Raw genomic sequence first — 15,608 nt, 5'->3', positions numbered from 1 at the left:
TTCTCATGCTGAAAAATGAAACAAGGAATTGTTTAGAAGAAAGTTGATGCAGCAATGGAAAATATAATATCAGAAGAATATGTTTACTAGCAGCCTTCAAAACAGCTGATATTTTATCCATAAACAATGCTCATTGGTATTCAAAGTATTTGTAATGCTTATGACTCTTAAAATTCAATTCAACTAACTGTACACACTTCAATATGTTTTCATAACATTAAAGTAAGAATGCTGTGCATATCTCACCATTTCAATACTTATTCTGTATAAAAATGAAATGGGACAGGAACTTTAAAACAATGAAATGAAAATAAGATTAAACTTTATTATAAGTAGGAAGTTAAATTATTTGGACTTTAACAGAGGTTTGAATAACGTAATTTTCATCTTTGATATTTAACATATTTGTTCCTTAAGAATAGCATCTATGTTTTTACTTTACAAAGTATGTTAATAGTTATAGAAGTGATCTCTCTTCACCATGTAGTCCTGTGGGAATATCTACAAGGGTCTGGCACAAAGTGGAGCTTGGGGCTGTTTTGATGAATTCAACAGGATCTCCGTAGAGGTTTTGTCGGTGATTGCTGTGCAGGTAATTTAAAAAAATTTTTAATTTTTTAAATCATACTTTCCCGATTGAAGACATTTACTTTGTTCAAGTTTCAAAGTAAGTGTACTCCAATTTATGGAAAATCACTGTTACACATTTTAGATTAGATTACCTATAGTGTGGAAACAGGCCATTTGACCCAACAAATCCACACCAATCCTCCAAAGAGTAACCCACCCAGACCCATTTCCCTCTGACTAATATACCTAAAACTATGAGCAATTTAGCATGGCCAGTTCTCCTGTCCTGCACATCTTTGGACTGCGGGAGGAAACCCACGCAGACACAGAGAGAATGTGCAAACTCCACACAGACAGTTGCCCAAGGCTGGACTCAAAGCCAGGTGCCGTGGTGCTAACCCACTGAGCCACCATGTCGCCTGCTTTGACAGTAAGGGCATAATTTAATTCTCTGCTCCGAGGTGGATTGGAATGTGGAGTGGGATGGTGAGGGTTTGGGGGTACGGGGTGTTCCCCATATGGGAATGTTCAAGAGTGGCCGTCCTAACCAGAGTCAATTGAGGCCATCAAAGGGCACAATGGGATCATACTACTGCTAGAATTGTAATTCTGCCTGGACCACATCCTTGTAGAAGAGTAAACCTTTCTCCATCAGGAGATATTGGAACCATTAGGAAGGGGAAACTAATTTTTTTATAAAAAATGGAATTGAATTCCTATCTTAGATTCTTGGAAAGTGAATTTGCAGCTTTCTTTGTAACATAGAGACATAGAGATGGAAACAGCACAGCTATGTTATTTTAACCCAATTTATGGAGTCAAAATTAGTAAATCAGCTTCCTTTATACAGGCCAGACAAATTTTGTGCTTAAGTTTAAAAATTTCTAATAGGTCAAATTATTTGCTGGATCATTATGCTGTTATTTATTTGCACCACTCTTTAGTGAGCATATTTTCTATGGACCCCAACTTCTGCGAGAATTTCTTTTACTTGAGAAGGGATAGAAATTAGAAGGCTGCAACCTTCACTGCATGAATTTCACAGAATTGCTCAATTTTAAATAACTCTGATGCAAAGGAACAGATGTAATAAAAATATAGAGTTCTGAGAGCCACAAGCTTTACTGAACCTGATCCCAATGACTCTCCCCTGAGATGAATTGAGATGGACGCCTGGATTCCTTTACGGCACTGTCGATGTAACCTCCTAGTTGCAAAATTGTGAAGTTGCTCTTGAAAATCCAAAGCTTTTATTGCGAGCATAAGTACAGCGATTAGTCCTGTTGGGAGCCTCTGTTCTTGGCAACTCAAAGGAGAATTAGAGGAGAGGTTCCTTAATTTCAGTATTACCCTGACAGATTATGAATGTGGAGACAGTTGGTATGCAGTACAAATCAGTCTCAGAGCATTACTAACATTTAAATTGCCTCTTGGTCCTATTTTAAGCTTCTTCCAGTCATAAGTTGCCAATGCCTTTTGCGGGGTGATTAGGAACCAATCCTGAAACTCCCAAGTAGATTTGACTTTCATTTGCCAGAGAACCAAGTTACATTCTTCTATTCAGCATATCAGCTCAATAGCAATGGAATGTTGAACAAGATTGAAGAAATGCAGCAACAAGAAAAGGCATTTAGCCCTTTGCACCTGTTCTGCCATTCCACAAGATCATGGTTGATCTCCAATTCAATCTACAATACAATGTCATTCCCCATATCTCTTGCTACCATTTGCCAACAAAATTATCAATCGCAAGTTTGAATGATCAAATAACTTGCATCAATTATAAGTTGCAGAAGCAAACTCCAAACACCATATCTTTAGTGGGAAATTTTACACAACCCAAAGTGCCTAAATTCACCATGTGGAGTGATTGAGTTAGGCAGGAACTGAAGTTTTGATATCCTCAATGAGAGTTGAGATTAAGTCAGCGACATGTTTGTAGTCTGTTGAATCTCATGCCAGCCTGTGGCAAGTTCTTACATAGGCACGCCATGAATACTGATTAGCATAAAAGCTTTCATTATTGTATCATGCCATCAAGATGAAATCAAGAAATGAAAAACTTCCTGCACTCCGTTTATGCTCATTTATTGATGGCGTGCATTAGTCAGCATTGGAGTTTAAGATCAGTGGTTTTCTATGTTGCATTTGGTGGGACAAGAAAGTGGAGTTGGGGACTGGCAGCTTGCATAAAGGTTTGGTTAAGCAGTGAATGGGCCATGAGGTATGTGGAGTGAAGTGAGGAGAATTGAGTGGAAGAGGGAAGTGCCTAGCATCCCTGATATGGTAGACAGGTGATTGGTGACGATAGTCACTCAAGAAGAAAACTGACTGGCCTAAAGCAGGGGCCAGTACAGTCCACATCTGGATCCTTCCAAATATGTTCTCTGGGAGAACGAATTTTCAAAATCATGGGCTGTGGTTGGTTTGTAATAGAGGCAGGACCAATCAAAGAAACCTTGCAGTATAGTCCATGGAATTGAGCTATAACTTTCAGAATGTCACAAGGAGGGTTTAGAGTGAAACAGCAATGCTAACAAAGATGGGTACAACCTCAATTAAGGAGGTGAGGTATAGTATTTCCAATCAATTGGTAATAGGATCTGGTATAATGGGGGATGTTGAAGAATTCGGGTAAAAAAAGGCCAAAGTGATCTGCTGAAAATTGATGATTTTGAGAAATAAAGATGACATGAGGAGGGTGCATGGGTAATGGGTGCCTATTCCTGAAAATTTTCAGAAGCACATGTGCGGTTGAGATTAGAGATCAAAGTGGAAAGAAACAGTATACAGAGGAACCTTGATTATCCGAACATCGATTATCCAAATTTCGGATTATCTGAGCAAGATCGCAAATTATCGATGCTCGGCTAAATTATGCTATCCGAGCATTCGATTATCTGAACAAAATGCTTCCCACTTGTGTCATTTGGATAATCAAGGTTGCTCTGTATGGTGGGTGGCTTGTGGAAAATGGAAGGAGTTGTAAACGTCACTGCACATCAATTCAGTTGGTGAAATCCATGGGATACATGATTACAGAGTACTGTCTGCCTTCTTTGCACAGTTTATGGCTGGAAAGCCTATTGTTCTCATACTTTAACATTCCTGCAATCTCAGGACGAGAGGTAACGACAATGTCCAATTTTATTTTAAGCTGCTTCTTGATATTACTTGGAGTGAACTCAATTGGCTGAAATCTGGCAACTGCAATGCTGGGGTCCTCAGTAAACTGCCAAGAGGAATCATTAGCTGAACAAATGTGGTTGAAGATGGATGCAAATATATCAGCCTTATCTTTGCATTGGTGCGCTGGGTTCACCTATTATTTAAGTCACTACCTCCTATTAGTTGTTTCACTGCTCATCACCATTCACAACTGGATATGGTAGGACTGTGAAACTTTTATCTGATCCATTGGTTGTGGGATTGCTTAACCCTGTCTATAACATGTTGGATATGCTGTATAACATACAAGTAGTCGTGTGTAATAGCTTCACGAAATTGACACCTCATCATTTTAGTTACGTCTGATGATGCTTGTGGCTTTCATCCTACATTCTTCGTTGAATATGTAAAGAGAAAGATAATTGAAAAGATGTAATAAGGTTTGAAATAGATTACTTTTCAGACCACTGACTTTTCATCAATGTCATCAGCCTCAAATGGTAACTTGATTTCCTGGATGTTGCTTTTCAGTTTTTTCTGCTGTTATTTTAGATTTATAGCTTGTGCAGTACTTTGCTTTTGCAGGTGAAATGTATACAGGATGCAATACGTGACAAGAAAAAGCAATTTAATTTTCTGGGAGAAAATATTGTTCTTATCCCTACTGTTGGCATTTTCATCACGATGAACCCAGGTTATGCAGGGCGTACAGAACTTCCAGAAAATCTGAAGGCATTATTCCGGTACTGTAACTGATTATTTAGTTTAAATATTGTACTGTAGATTTGCTGTATATTAAAAATATGTCTGTTATATATGTGCAATTTATTAATATCAGAATTTGGGCGATCAAAAATGATAGCTGTTGTAGAATTTCCAAAATCATTTTATCTGCTACTCTGATGATGTTTTAATAGAACTTTGTCTTTTTTGCCTAAGTAAATTAGGTATTATGCTTCATTGACATACTATCACATTGTGCTGTATTGTCCTTTTTCTGTCAGTAACTGAAGCTTTATAATTTGCAGCATAAAGTTTTAAACAAAACAATAGACTCAAAACTACATATCCCAGCACATCATAATGTCCATGAAACTGACTTTTGATTCATTCCTATTTTCAATACAATTAAAATCATTTCATTTCAAAGTCCCAATCCAGCCCAAATGCCAGGTTTTGAACTCTGTAATAGGCAATACTATGACATAATTTTATAGGTCCTTTCAAATTGGCTTCAGTAGCAGGAGAAGGTGTGTAAAATCAGAATGGAAGACAACAGACTGGGATTCAACATCTTAATGTTGTTTCCCCATATCACTGACAGCAGCCAGCATGGAGGGCAGACCTTACACATCAATACAGCCAGTGTATAATTGAGGCAATTAATGGGCCGATTAACAGCAAGTTTACAATGAATTTTCATCTTTTTTAGCAGCGCCTGTGATTCACAGAGATGTAGGTCCTTGACTCATAAGAGGTGAAGGCAAGCAAGTGGGAGCTCAACTATTGAAAGTACCAGCATGATGTGCAGGGAAGAACTTGGACAGCAATAAATGGAGTCAGGGTTGAACTTTAGTGGTGAATACCATGCTAGCACTTGAGGATATTGTTATCATTAAGGTAGTATCATTTGAGCAATAAGAATGGATGAGGAAAAAGTCATTCTCCAATTTCACATAACCTTCCCACCCATTACCCCGACCTCCAGCGCTGTTAACCACTGAGCCACCGTGCCACCCTACCGTTCTACCAATGGTAAGGTGGCACGGTGGCTCAGTGGTTAACAGCACCATGGATCCAGGTTCAATTCCCACCTCGGGCAACTGTCTGTGTGGAGTTTGCACATTCTCCCCGTGTCTGTGTGAGTTTCCTCTGGGTGCTCCGGTTTCCTCCCACAGTCCAAAGATGTGGAGGTTAGGTGAATTGGACGTGCTAAATTGCCCATAGTGTTAGGTGCATTAGTCAGGGGTGAATGTAGGGGAATGAGTTGGGGTGGGTTGCTCTTCGGAGGGTCGGTGTGGACTTGTTGGGTTGAAGGGCCTGTTTCCACACTGTAAGTAATCTAATCTAAACCAACCCTTCCTTCCAGCTACAACCTGCCCATCAACCAACCAGGTTGTACCCACTACCTACCACTACCTCACCATTCTGCATTTCTCTCCACCCAAAACTCTCCACCTCCCACCTTTTATCTGCAGCTCCCCCATCCCCATCTCCATTCCTGAAGAAGTGTTATACCCACAACGTTGACTTCTCCACCTCCTGATGCTCCCTGGCTTGTTGTGTTCTTCCAGCCTCCTTTGATGATGAGAGAAATCTGTCACAGATTTCATTCACTCAGGCTTCAGGGCCTCCTTTGAGAAGAAACAGCAGAGAGGGAGAGAGGCTCAGGCACAGGAAACTGGAATTTTTAGGCAATCCTCAAATAATCGTTGAGATTGCCTAAAACACAGGAAAAGGGAACAGAACATCAAAGGAACAGTATCCTTCATGGAGATGAAACAATTCTCATGGGTATCCACCATCTGAGGCTCATTCATCTGCAAATATCTGTGTAGCAGTGTTTCTGCAGACTGCTTCTCCAGGGAAGCCATGTCATCCATGTGCCAGCCTGCAGGGTGAGCATGACCCCTGGGAATTGGTGGGTAGCCAATACCAATTACATTGAAGGCCACAGTGGCACTGAGCTTCTATGCTTCTGGATATTTCTGATGGTCCACTAGACTCTTGTGGGGTCTTGTAGTCTTCGATTCATTGATGCATCCAGCTGGTGACTAATGACCTTTACAAGGAGGTAATTGACAATGGTCATTAGTGCACTGCTCAAAACGGTCAAGCTCAGATATTCATCAGGTTCAGAACCATTGTTAATTTTCACAAGTGTAGGGTTTGATTGATGGCACACATGTGGCCTGCAAAGTTCCCACAGATAAGCTACCCACCTTTATCAGTTATATAATGTATAACTGATCTTTTTGGTTTTATTTGTTATTGTCACCTGTACCTAGGTACAGTGAATAGTTTTGCGTGCAGTACACATAGATCATAACAGACGCAGATCGTAGGGTGACTGAAAAGAGGGAGGAATACAAAGTTATGGCTGCAAAGAAGATGTACAAAACATAAAATCCACATTAGAATTGAAATTGAGAGTATATTCAGAAGTCTAAGAACAGCAAGGAAGAATCTGTTCTTGAATCTGTTGGTATGTGTGCTTATTCTTTTGTATCTTCTGGCTGATGGAAGAGATTGGACGAGATTATAACTGGGATGGCACATGTTGATGTTGGCTGCCTTTCTGGCAGCAAGAAGTATAGATGGAGTCAGTGGATTGAAGGTTGGTTTATGTGGCTGTGTTTCTTATGGTCCTGGGTAGAGTAGTTGACGTACCAAGCCATGATGTGCATCCAGATAGAATGCTTTCTATTGTGCATCTGTAAAAGTTGGTGAGAGTCCTTATGGACATGTTGAATTACCTTAGGCTCCTGAGGAGAAGAGGCATTGTTGAGCCTTCTTGGCCATCGCATCAATCTCTAGACTGCCTGCATTGCCATTTTATCTTTTCTTAGATGAAGGTTCCTAGACTACTCACAATATTCCAGCTGTGGTCTGAATGGTGCTTTGCATAGTTTTAGCTAAACTTCCCTACTTTTAAACTTCGTTCCCTTTGAAGCATTCCATTTCATTTCCCTTCCTATTACCCATTAAAAATAGATGGTAGCTTTTTTTGTTTCATGGATGAAGACTCCGAAATCCCTTTGATTTGTAGCTTGGTCCTGTCTTTCTCTATTTGAATAATGTTCAGTTCCTCAATTCTTCCAGCAAAGTGCATTATTATACATTTCTCTACGTTGTATTCCTTCTGACATGTTTTTGTCCATTTACTTAACTTGTTTATGTCCCTCTAAAGGGTCTTTGTCATCCTCAATACTAGCCTTCCCACCTATTTTTGTTTCATCTGCAAACCTGGCTTTGTATAAGTAGGTGATCCGTTATCTGAAATTCCAAAATCCGAAAAGCTCCGAAATCCAAAGCTTTCTTTGTAAAGTTTTTTTTTCTCCATAACAAGGTTGTTTGGCCTGCAAACAGTTAACCCAACTCCACACCCACTCAACCCATGCCACTCAGATATGATGTGGTGGCATGGCCCAGCACTGGAAAGCGTCAAATCTGTCTCAGTGCTGATAGTAATCACACATGTGTCTGTTTCTCGATAAGTTTTTTTTTATTTCACTGTGAAAATATCATTATTCCAAAATCTGAAAAAAATCCAAAATCCGAAAACCAGCTGGCCCTGAGGATTTTGGATAAAGGATTGTGCACCTGTATATTCACTTTTCTCACCCAAGCATTTAATATACAAAACAACTTCAATTATCCAGACAAGACAGCGGGGAGTATTTTGTTAGGATAGCTGATTGTTCAGATAACGGATCTGATCATAAACAAAGGAAGCATTTATGTGATCTTGAGATCTTGTTCGGATAATCTGACATTTAGATAATCGATGTTCAGATAACTGAGGTTGTTCTTGATGTGGCCCCAGTGTTGATCCCTGCAGCATACCACATGCTACAGGTTGCCTCCATGAAAATGCCCCCTTATGTCAACCAACTATCTCCGATTAGTGAATCAATACATTATCCATGTGAATATACTACTATGAGTTCTTATCTTATTAAGTTGGCTAATGTGAGACACTTTGTCAAACACCTTCTGAAAATATAAATATATTGTATTTGCCATTTCACCTATACATATCCTGCTTGTTATCTCCTCAAAGAATCCTAGTAGATTCATGAGTATAGACAATAATGTTAATGGATTTGCCAGTACGTAGTGGTAGTCACTTGTTTGATAAAAATAGAACATCATCCCTTGGATGTTTGATGTGAATTCTCCCAATTCCTGAAGATCTTGTCAGTACATTAATTGTTTGCTGCCACTCAGTGTTCTCTTTTCAAAGACAATCCATAAAGTATTATATTTTTGACCAGCTGAGTAAAACTTATTGAAAGCTGTGCTTTCTGACATTTAATCTCCACTACTATTGTTGTATTTCAACATCTTTCATCCCTGTATTGTATTTATCACTAATTGCAGGTCCAACTATCTGACTTACTTTCACAGAACATAGGTAATTTGATTAATAGCTACGAATTAAAGTCCAATCTTTTTTGATCATAGAGCCTGATTGACAGGACCCTTAGTCATGTCCAACCCACCTCCCACACTTGAACCTATCACCCCTGTCTCTTCCCTCCCACAACAGCGATAATGGTCCCCGATTCTTACTTACAACCCTACCATCATCCATATTCAAAGAATCATTACCTGCTATTTATGCTACCTTCAGTGGAATGATACTACCAGACACAAATTCCCCTCCCTTCAGTTGTCAGTCTTCCACATGGACCACTTCCTCCTGGACACCTTGGTCACTCCTTCTCCACTCTCAACACCTCCCCAAGGTAGGTGCAAAGCCTGCCCAACTACGTCCTCTCTTCTCACTATCTAAGGGCCCAGCCAACCGAAAGCAGCACATTCACTGCACTTCACTCAGTCTAGTCTACTGTATTTACTGCACACAATGTGGTCTGCTCTATATAGTAGAGATGAAATGCAGACTGGGTGACTGCTTTGCAAAACACCTATGCCCTGTCTGCAAAAATGACACCGAGCTTTCTGTTGCCTGCCATATCAACATACCATCATGTTCCCTGGCCCAACATTTCTATCTCAGGCCTGCTGCAGTAAGGTTCAGCACAACATGGAAGAACAGCATTTAAATTTTTCATTTGGGGACCCTGCAGCCCTCAGGATTCAAAATCCAGTTCAATAATTTTAGAGCCTGAGCACCTTCACCTTATCCCATCCTCACCAAATCAGACTTTGTCATTATATGGGCTGCTTCCACAAACAGCTTATTGTCAGTCACCAATGGTCCCTATTAGCAGCTATTGATTCTCCCAGACTGACCTTTACCCATTTCAATTATTTTCTTTCTCTCTGGGCTTCATCTCCATCTTTTGTTTATTCATACCTCCTCAACATTTTCCTAACTAAAATGAGTTCTGAAGAAGCGTTACTGGACCCAGAATGTTAACACTGGCCCTCCTGGATCAACTAATTCAACATTCAACCAATTGCCAGTCCTGAGCATAGTAACATCTCCTTGCCAAATCATGTATTGTGTCTTCAGATCAGTAATTAAATTGCATGATCTTTCCAGGTCAGTTCCCAATAGGAAGTATTACTCTTTGTTCTTTTTTAAAACAAGTTGCTGTTCAAAGTTCAAAGTTCAATTCTCAACTTCAACTCACAGTTCCACACCAAAAATGAGAAAAATAAAAGAAAAATTGTGATGGTTGAAAATCACATGCTCACTTTCAGGGATTAGTGTACAAGGACACCCAAGACTCAAAGCACCTTCGCCTTTTCCAACTTATTGCCATTCGTAATAATCACCATCTTGTTTTTGCTACAATTGCAACATTTAAAAGGCATTTGGATGGGTATATGAATAGGAAGGGTTTGGAAGGATATGGGCCAGGTGCTGGCAGGTGGGACTAGACTGGTTTGGGATAGCTGGTCGGCATGGACAGGTTGGACCGAAGGGTTTGTTTCCATCCTGTAAATCTCCAAGACTCTATGGATACCCTGAGATATGTCCACATTCCACTTGATCTTCTATTCATTTGCCCACTCACTCAACTTGTCCAAATCACACTAAAGCATCTCTGCATCATTCTCACAGTTTATCCTCCTACCCAGCTTTAAGTCATTTGGAAACTTGGAAATATTACACTAATTCCCTGAGTTAATCATTAATGTGTGTTGTGAATAACTGGGGTTCAAACACTGATCCCTGCAGTTTCCAACTGGTCACTGGGTCAATGTTTATTTCTACTTTGTTTCCTGTCTGCTAACCACTTTTCTATCCATGTCAGTACACTACCCCTGCCTATCTTGTCATTTTTTAGATATAATGCACAGCCTGCCAATGTGTGTTTTGTAGCTTTCTTTGTGTTTTTAAAGATAAGCTTATTATTTAATTTTCTTCTTTGCAGACCCTGTGCTATGGTAGTACCAGACTTCGAGTTAATTTGTGAAATCATGTTGGTTGCTGAAGGCTTCATTGATGCCAGACTACTTGCTAGAAAATTTATTACCCTTTATACATTATGTAAAGAGCTCCTTTCTAAACAGGTAACTTCAATGAATTGTTTATTGTAGTGGATTCATCTTTCTACATAAAATCTGAAAAAGTGCTTTGCATTAATGTGTAGTTAAAATAAGGTACTAATTTAAATTTCTTTTAGTAATAATGGTATGTTCCCTGATCCATAATTGTTTATTAACTGCAGTAGGAAACAATTATAGACAATGAAGTGCCTTTCGATTTATAACCCTTTGCCTTTTCTGAATAAGTAGTCACAGAATTATACAGCAACAAATAATTGATATGAAATGTGTCTACTAGTTTGTTGAAAGAATTATTGATTAATGTTGCTGCCCTGTTCTTTACCTAAAACCCAGCAAAAGTCCCTTTCTAATGTCATATTCCCTGGGGAAATTACTGTTAAAATCTGTTCATCTGTACAGTGTATTCTGGACACAACAATTCATTATGGAAACATGCTTCCCCACTGTGGTGGAACCCGCTTTCAAAGTCTGCATGTTTTTGATGCAGGTGCTAACCGAAAATGCAAACAGAGAGGAAACAGAAAAAAATTGAAAGGAAATTGACCCTTCAATCTTCCAAGGGAACAACAAAAATTGTAATTAAAATATATACCCAATCATCCTGTCCATAAAAACACATTTGAAAACAGGGTGGTCAAATTCAATAAAGAAATTTCCTTCTCAGCAAATACCAAGTTGCCCATCACGCTACAGTGGGTGGGTAATGCCATAGAAATATTGAGGTCCTTTTGTTTTAAAGACTTTATCCTGCCTTTGACACGATAACACATAGAGCTTGAGAGATGGAAGGAAGATGACAAGCCTGAAAGGTTTCACTGGGTAGGTTGAAAGCAGACAGTAAGTGAGGGAACCTCCTTTGAAGAATGTTTCCTCGACCATCAGTGATGGACACCCCTCTTCTCCAAGATCACACCTATCCTTCTTGCCTCTGTCCTCAGGTATCGGCCTGGTGACACTATTAAATGTATTGTTTGGTTACCAAACAATGCAAGCAGCTTGCTATAGACCGAGATAATTGACACCACAGCTAACAAGTCTGATTTAAACTGAAAGAACAGTGGATGCTGTAAATCAAAAACAAAAACAGAAATTGCTGGAAAAGCTCAGCAGGTCTGGTAGCAAACGTGAAGAGAAGTCAGAATTAACGTCTGGGTCTAGTGACCCTTCCTCAGAATTAAAACCTGATTTAAAATCTACAGTTCTGCCACATTCAGTCATGAATACTAATGAAGCACTAACAGGAGCAGGACTTTCCACAAATGTCCTTATCCTCAGTGATATAAGTGCACAACACATCAATAGAAATGTTAAAGTCAAACCTTTGCAAACAAGTTCAGCCAGAAGTACCAAATGATTGATCCATCTTGACCTCCAGCTAAGATTGCTCAGCAGGTCAGGCAGCATCCAAGGAGCAGGAGAATCGACGTTTCGGGCATGAGCCCTTCTTCAATTATTCCTGAAGAAGGGCTCATGCCCGAAACATCGATTCTCCTGCTCCTTGGATGCTGCCTGACCTGCTGTGCTTTTCCAGCAACACATTTTCAGCTCTGATCTCCAGCATCTGCAGTCCTCATTTTCTCCAGCTAAGATTCACAACATCATAGGTATCAGTTTTGAGAGAGAATCTACCCTTCTCTCCTTGATGTTCACTGACATTATCAGCATTGAATGTCATTTTATCAAATTTTTGAGGGCTCCATTGATCAGAAGATTATCTGTACCAAGCATAATCTCCCTCCCATAGGAAGGATGTTGTGAAACTTGAAAGATTTACAAGGATGTTGTCAGGGTTGGAGGGTTTGAGCTTTAGGGAGGGGCTGTTTTTCTTGGAGTGACAGAGGTTAACCTTTTAGAGGTTTATAAAATCATGAGGGTCATGGATAGGGAAAGTAAACAAGGTCTTTTCTCTGGGGTGGGAGAGTCCAGAACTAGAGGGCATAGGTTTAGGATGAGAGGGGAAAGATATCTAAGGGGCATCTTTTTCAGACAAAGGGTGGTGTGATATGGAAGGAGCTGCCAGAGGAAGTGGAAGAGGCTAGTACAATTACAGCACTTAAAAGGCACTGCATCTGAACAGAGGAACCTCGATTACCCGAATGAGATGGGCGGGCACTATTTCTTTCAGATAATTGATTATTCGGTTTATTAATTCAATGCCTTTCCTCTGGGGCTCGGAGTTTTCGATTAAGTCTGATCCCTGTTCAGGAGACAAGGCAACAGAACAGCTTGTGCGAGTCCACATCCGCCTAACCCGTCCAACACCACCCCCAGCCTCCCAACCCTGTCCAGCACCACCCGCCACCCCCCAAACCTCATCCAACACCACTCACCAACCCCCCCAGATCGCATCCAACACTGTCCACTGCCTCCCAAACCCCATCCAACACTGCCTACCACCTGCCCCAATACTACCCCGGCTGTCCTCCCCAACCCTGCCTGCTCCCCAACCCCATCTGCACTCCCAAACCCGTCCAACACCACGCCCCACCACCCAAACCCCATCTAACACCGTCCCCACCCATCCCTCTATGTGCCCCCAATACCACCCTGCCGCCCCCTAATCCCAGACCAACACCATCCTCTGTCCCCCAAACCCCATCCAACACTCCCCAGGATCGTACCATTAATTACATAAGTCCTGCCTCGTTTGACTACCAAAATGCAACACCTTGTTGTAATTTATCTAAATTAGCTCCATCTGTCATTCCTGAGCCTAATGTAACAGTTGATCCAGATCCTGCTGTACTTTTAGATAACTTTCTTAACTGTCCACGATATCACTAAAATTACTAATCATGCCTCCAGTATTCATATCCAAATCATTTATATAAATGATGAACAACAGTGAACCCTAGTACTGATCTTTGAAGCACACCACTGGTCACAGGCCTCCAGTGCAAACAACAGTACTCTACCTCACTCTCTGCCTCCTACCACTAAGCCAATTTTGTGTCCAATTGGCTAGCTCATCCTAGATCCCATGTAATCTAACTAATCAGTCTACCATGTGGAACCCTGTTGAACGCCTTGCTAAAGTCCATGTTGATAATGTTTACTGCTCTGCTTTCAGCTATCTTCTTGGTCATCTCTTCAAGAAACTCAATCAACTTTGTGAAACACAATTTTCCATGCACAAAGCCATAGAATAGTACAGATTCTTCAGTCCTCGATGTTGTGCTGACCTTTTATCCTACACGTAGATCAGAGTAACCTATATACCCTTCATTATACTATCTTACATGTGCCTATCCAAGAGTCACTTAAATGTCCCTAATGTATCTGACTCTACCACCAGTGCATTTAACGCAGCCACCACTCCCTGTGGAAAGAACCTATCTCTGACAGCTCCTCTAAACCTTCTTCCAATCATCTTAAAATTATGGTCCCTTGTGATTTCTGCTATGGAAAGAATTACCTAGCACTCTATCTATGCCTGTCATCAACTTGTATACTGCTATCAAGTCACCTCTCATCCTGCTTCACTCCAAAGAGAAAAGCCCTAGCTCCCTCAACCTTTCTTCATAAGATGCGCCCTCCAGCCCAGACAGCATCCTGGTAATCTCCACTGAGCCCTCTCTAAAGTTTCCACATCTTTCCTATAATAAGGCACCCAGAGCAGAATACAAAGGATTATTCAATCAGTCCTTGCCTTTCCAAATACATGTCAAACCTATCTCGCAGAATCCCCTTCAACAACTTAGCACCACTGAAGTCAGGCTCACCAATCTGAAGTACCCTGGCTCTCCTTACAGTCACCCTCTAGTCTTCTGACACCTCATCCATGGCTGTTGATAGTACAAATGTCTCTGCTATGGGCCCTGCAATTTCTTTCCTAGCTCCCCTTAGTGTCCTGGGATACACTCGATCATGTCCTGGGAATTTATTTACCTTTATGCATTTTAACAATTCCAGCACCTTCTCTTCTGCAATGTGGACTCTTTTCAAGACATCACCATTTATTTCCCTGAGTTCCCTAACTTCCATTTCTTTCTCCACAGTAAATACTGGCATGAAAGATCATTTAAGATCTCGCCTTTCTCCTGTAATTCCACACATTGATGGCCTCATTGATCTTGAACAGTTGACGAAAAACTTGGCCAACTGAGTCAATTTTAAGGAGAGTTACAAAGAAATCAGAGATTTAGCATGATTAAGACTCTCATTGAAGTGTTTCATAAAAATGTCAATGATTAAAATCACTGTAAAGAAATCTCTCTATTTTCTCTCTCAATCAATGGCTGTCCTAATTTGAAAGGATTCCAACAAAATGATACCAAATATGTAACATATCATTTATCTCACAGGATCACTATGATTGGGGATTGCGGGCTATCAAGTCTGTATTGGTTGTGGCTGGCTCATTGAAAAGAGGAGATCCAACTCGTCCTGAAGATCAGGTTCTCATGAGAGCTTTGCGAGACTTTAATATTCCAAAGATAGTTACAGATGATTTGCCTGTTTTTATGGGACTCATTGGAGATCTATTTCCAGCATTAGATGTGCCGAGAAAGAGAGATTTAGATTTTGAACAGGTAATATAAATATATAGATCAACTATAATTTACATGCTTAGTTTTCAATGTTTTGCAAAATATTAACAAACAAGCCCACTAACACACCAATTAGATTTGTATTCTGTATTTACAAATAGATTGCAATTCACA

The 15,608-nt window shown here is 40.3% G+C and overlaps 1 protein-coding gene across 1 annotated transcript in view; it reads left to right on the top strand.

Annotated features, from left to right (window-relative positions):
- LOC132827952 (dynein axonemal heavy chain 17-like) overlaps positions 1–15,608 on the top strand; it is a 443,350-nt gene that overhangs the window by 229,281 nt on the left and 198,461 nt on the right. Inside the window, exons 36-39 of the mRNA XM_060844799.1 lie at positions 488–592; positions 4,324–4,481; positions 10,809–10,947; positions 15,249–15,476. Coding sequence (XP_060700782.1) covers positions 488–592; positions 4,324–4,481; positions 10,809–10,947; positions 15,249–15,476 — 630 coding nt within the window. The remainder of the gene's footprint in view (positions 1–487; positions 593–4,323; positions 4,482–10,808; positions 10,948–15,248; positions 15,477–15,608) is intronic.

This window comes from Hemiscyllium ocellatum, chromosome 25 (assembly GCF_020745735.1).
Source record: "Hemiscyllium ocellatum isolate sHemOce1 chromosome 25, sHemOce1.pat.X.cur, whole genome shotgun sequence".
NCBI lineage: Eukaryota > Metazoa > Chordata > Chondrichthyes > Orectolobiformes > Hemiscylliidae > Hemiscyllium > Hemiscyllium ocellatum.
Note: the sequence above shows the minus strand (reverse complement) of the source record. Positions and strands in the feature narration are given on the sequence as shown.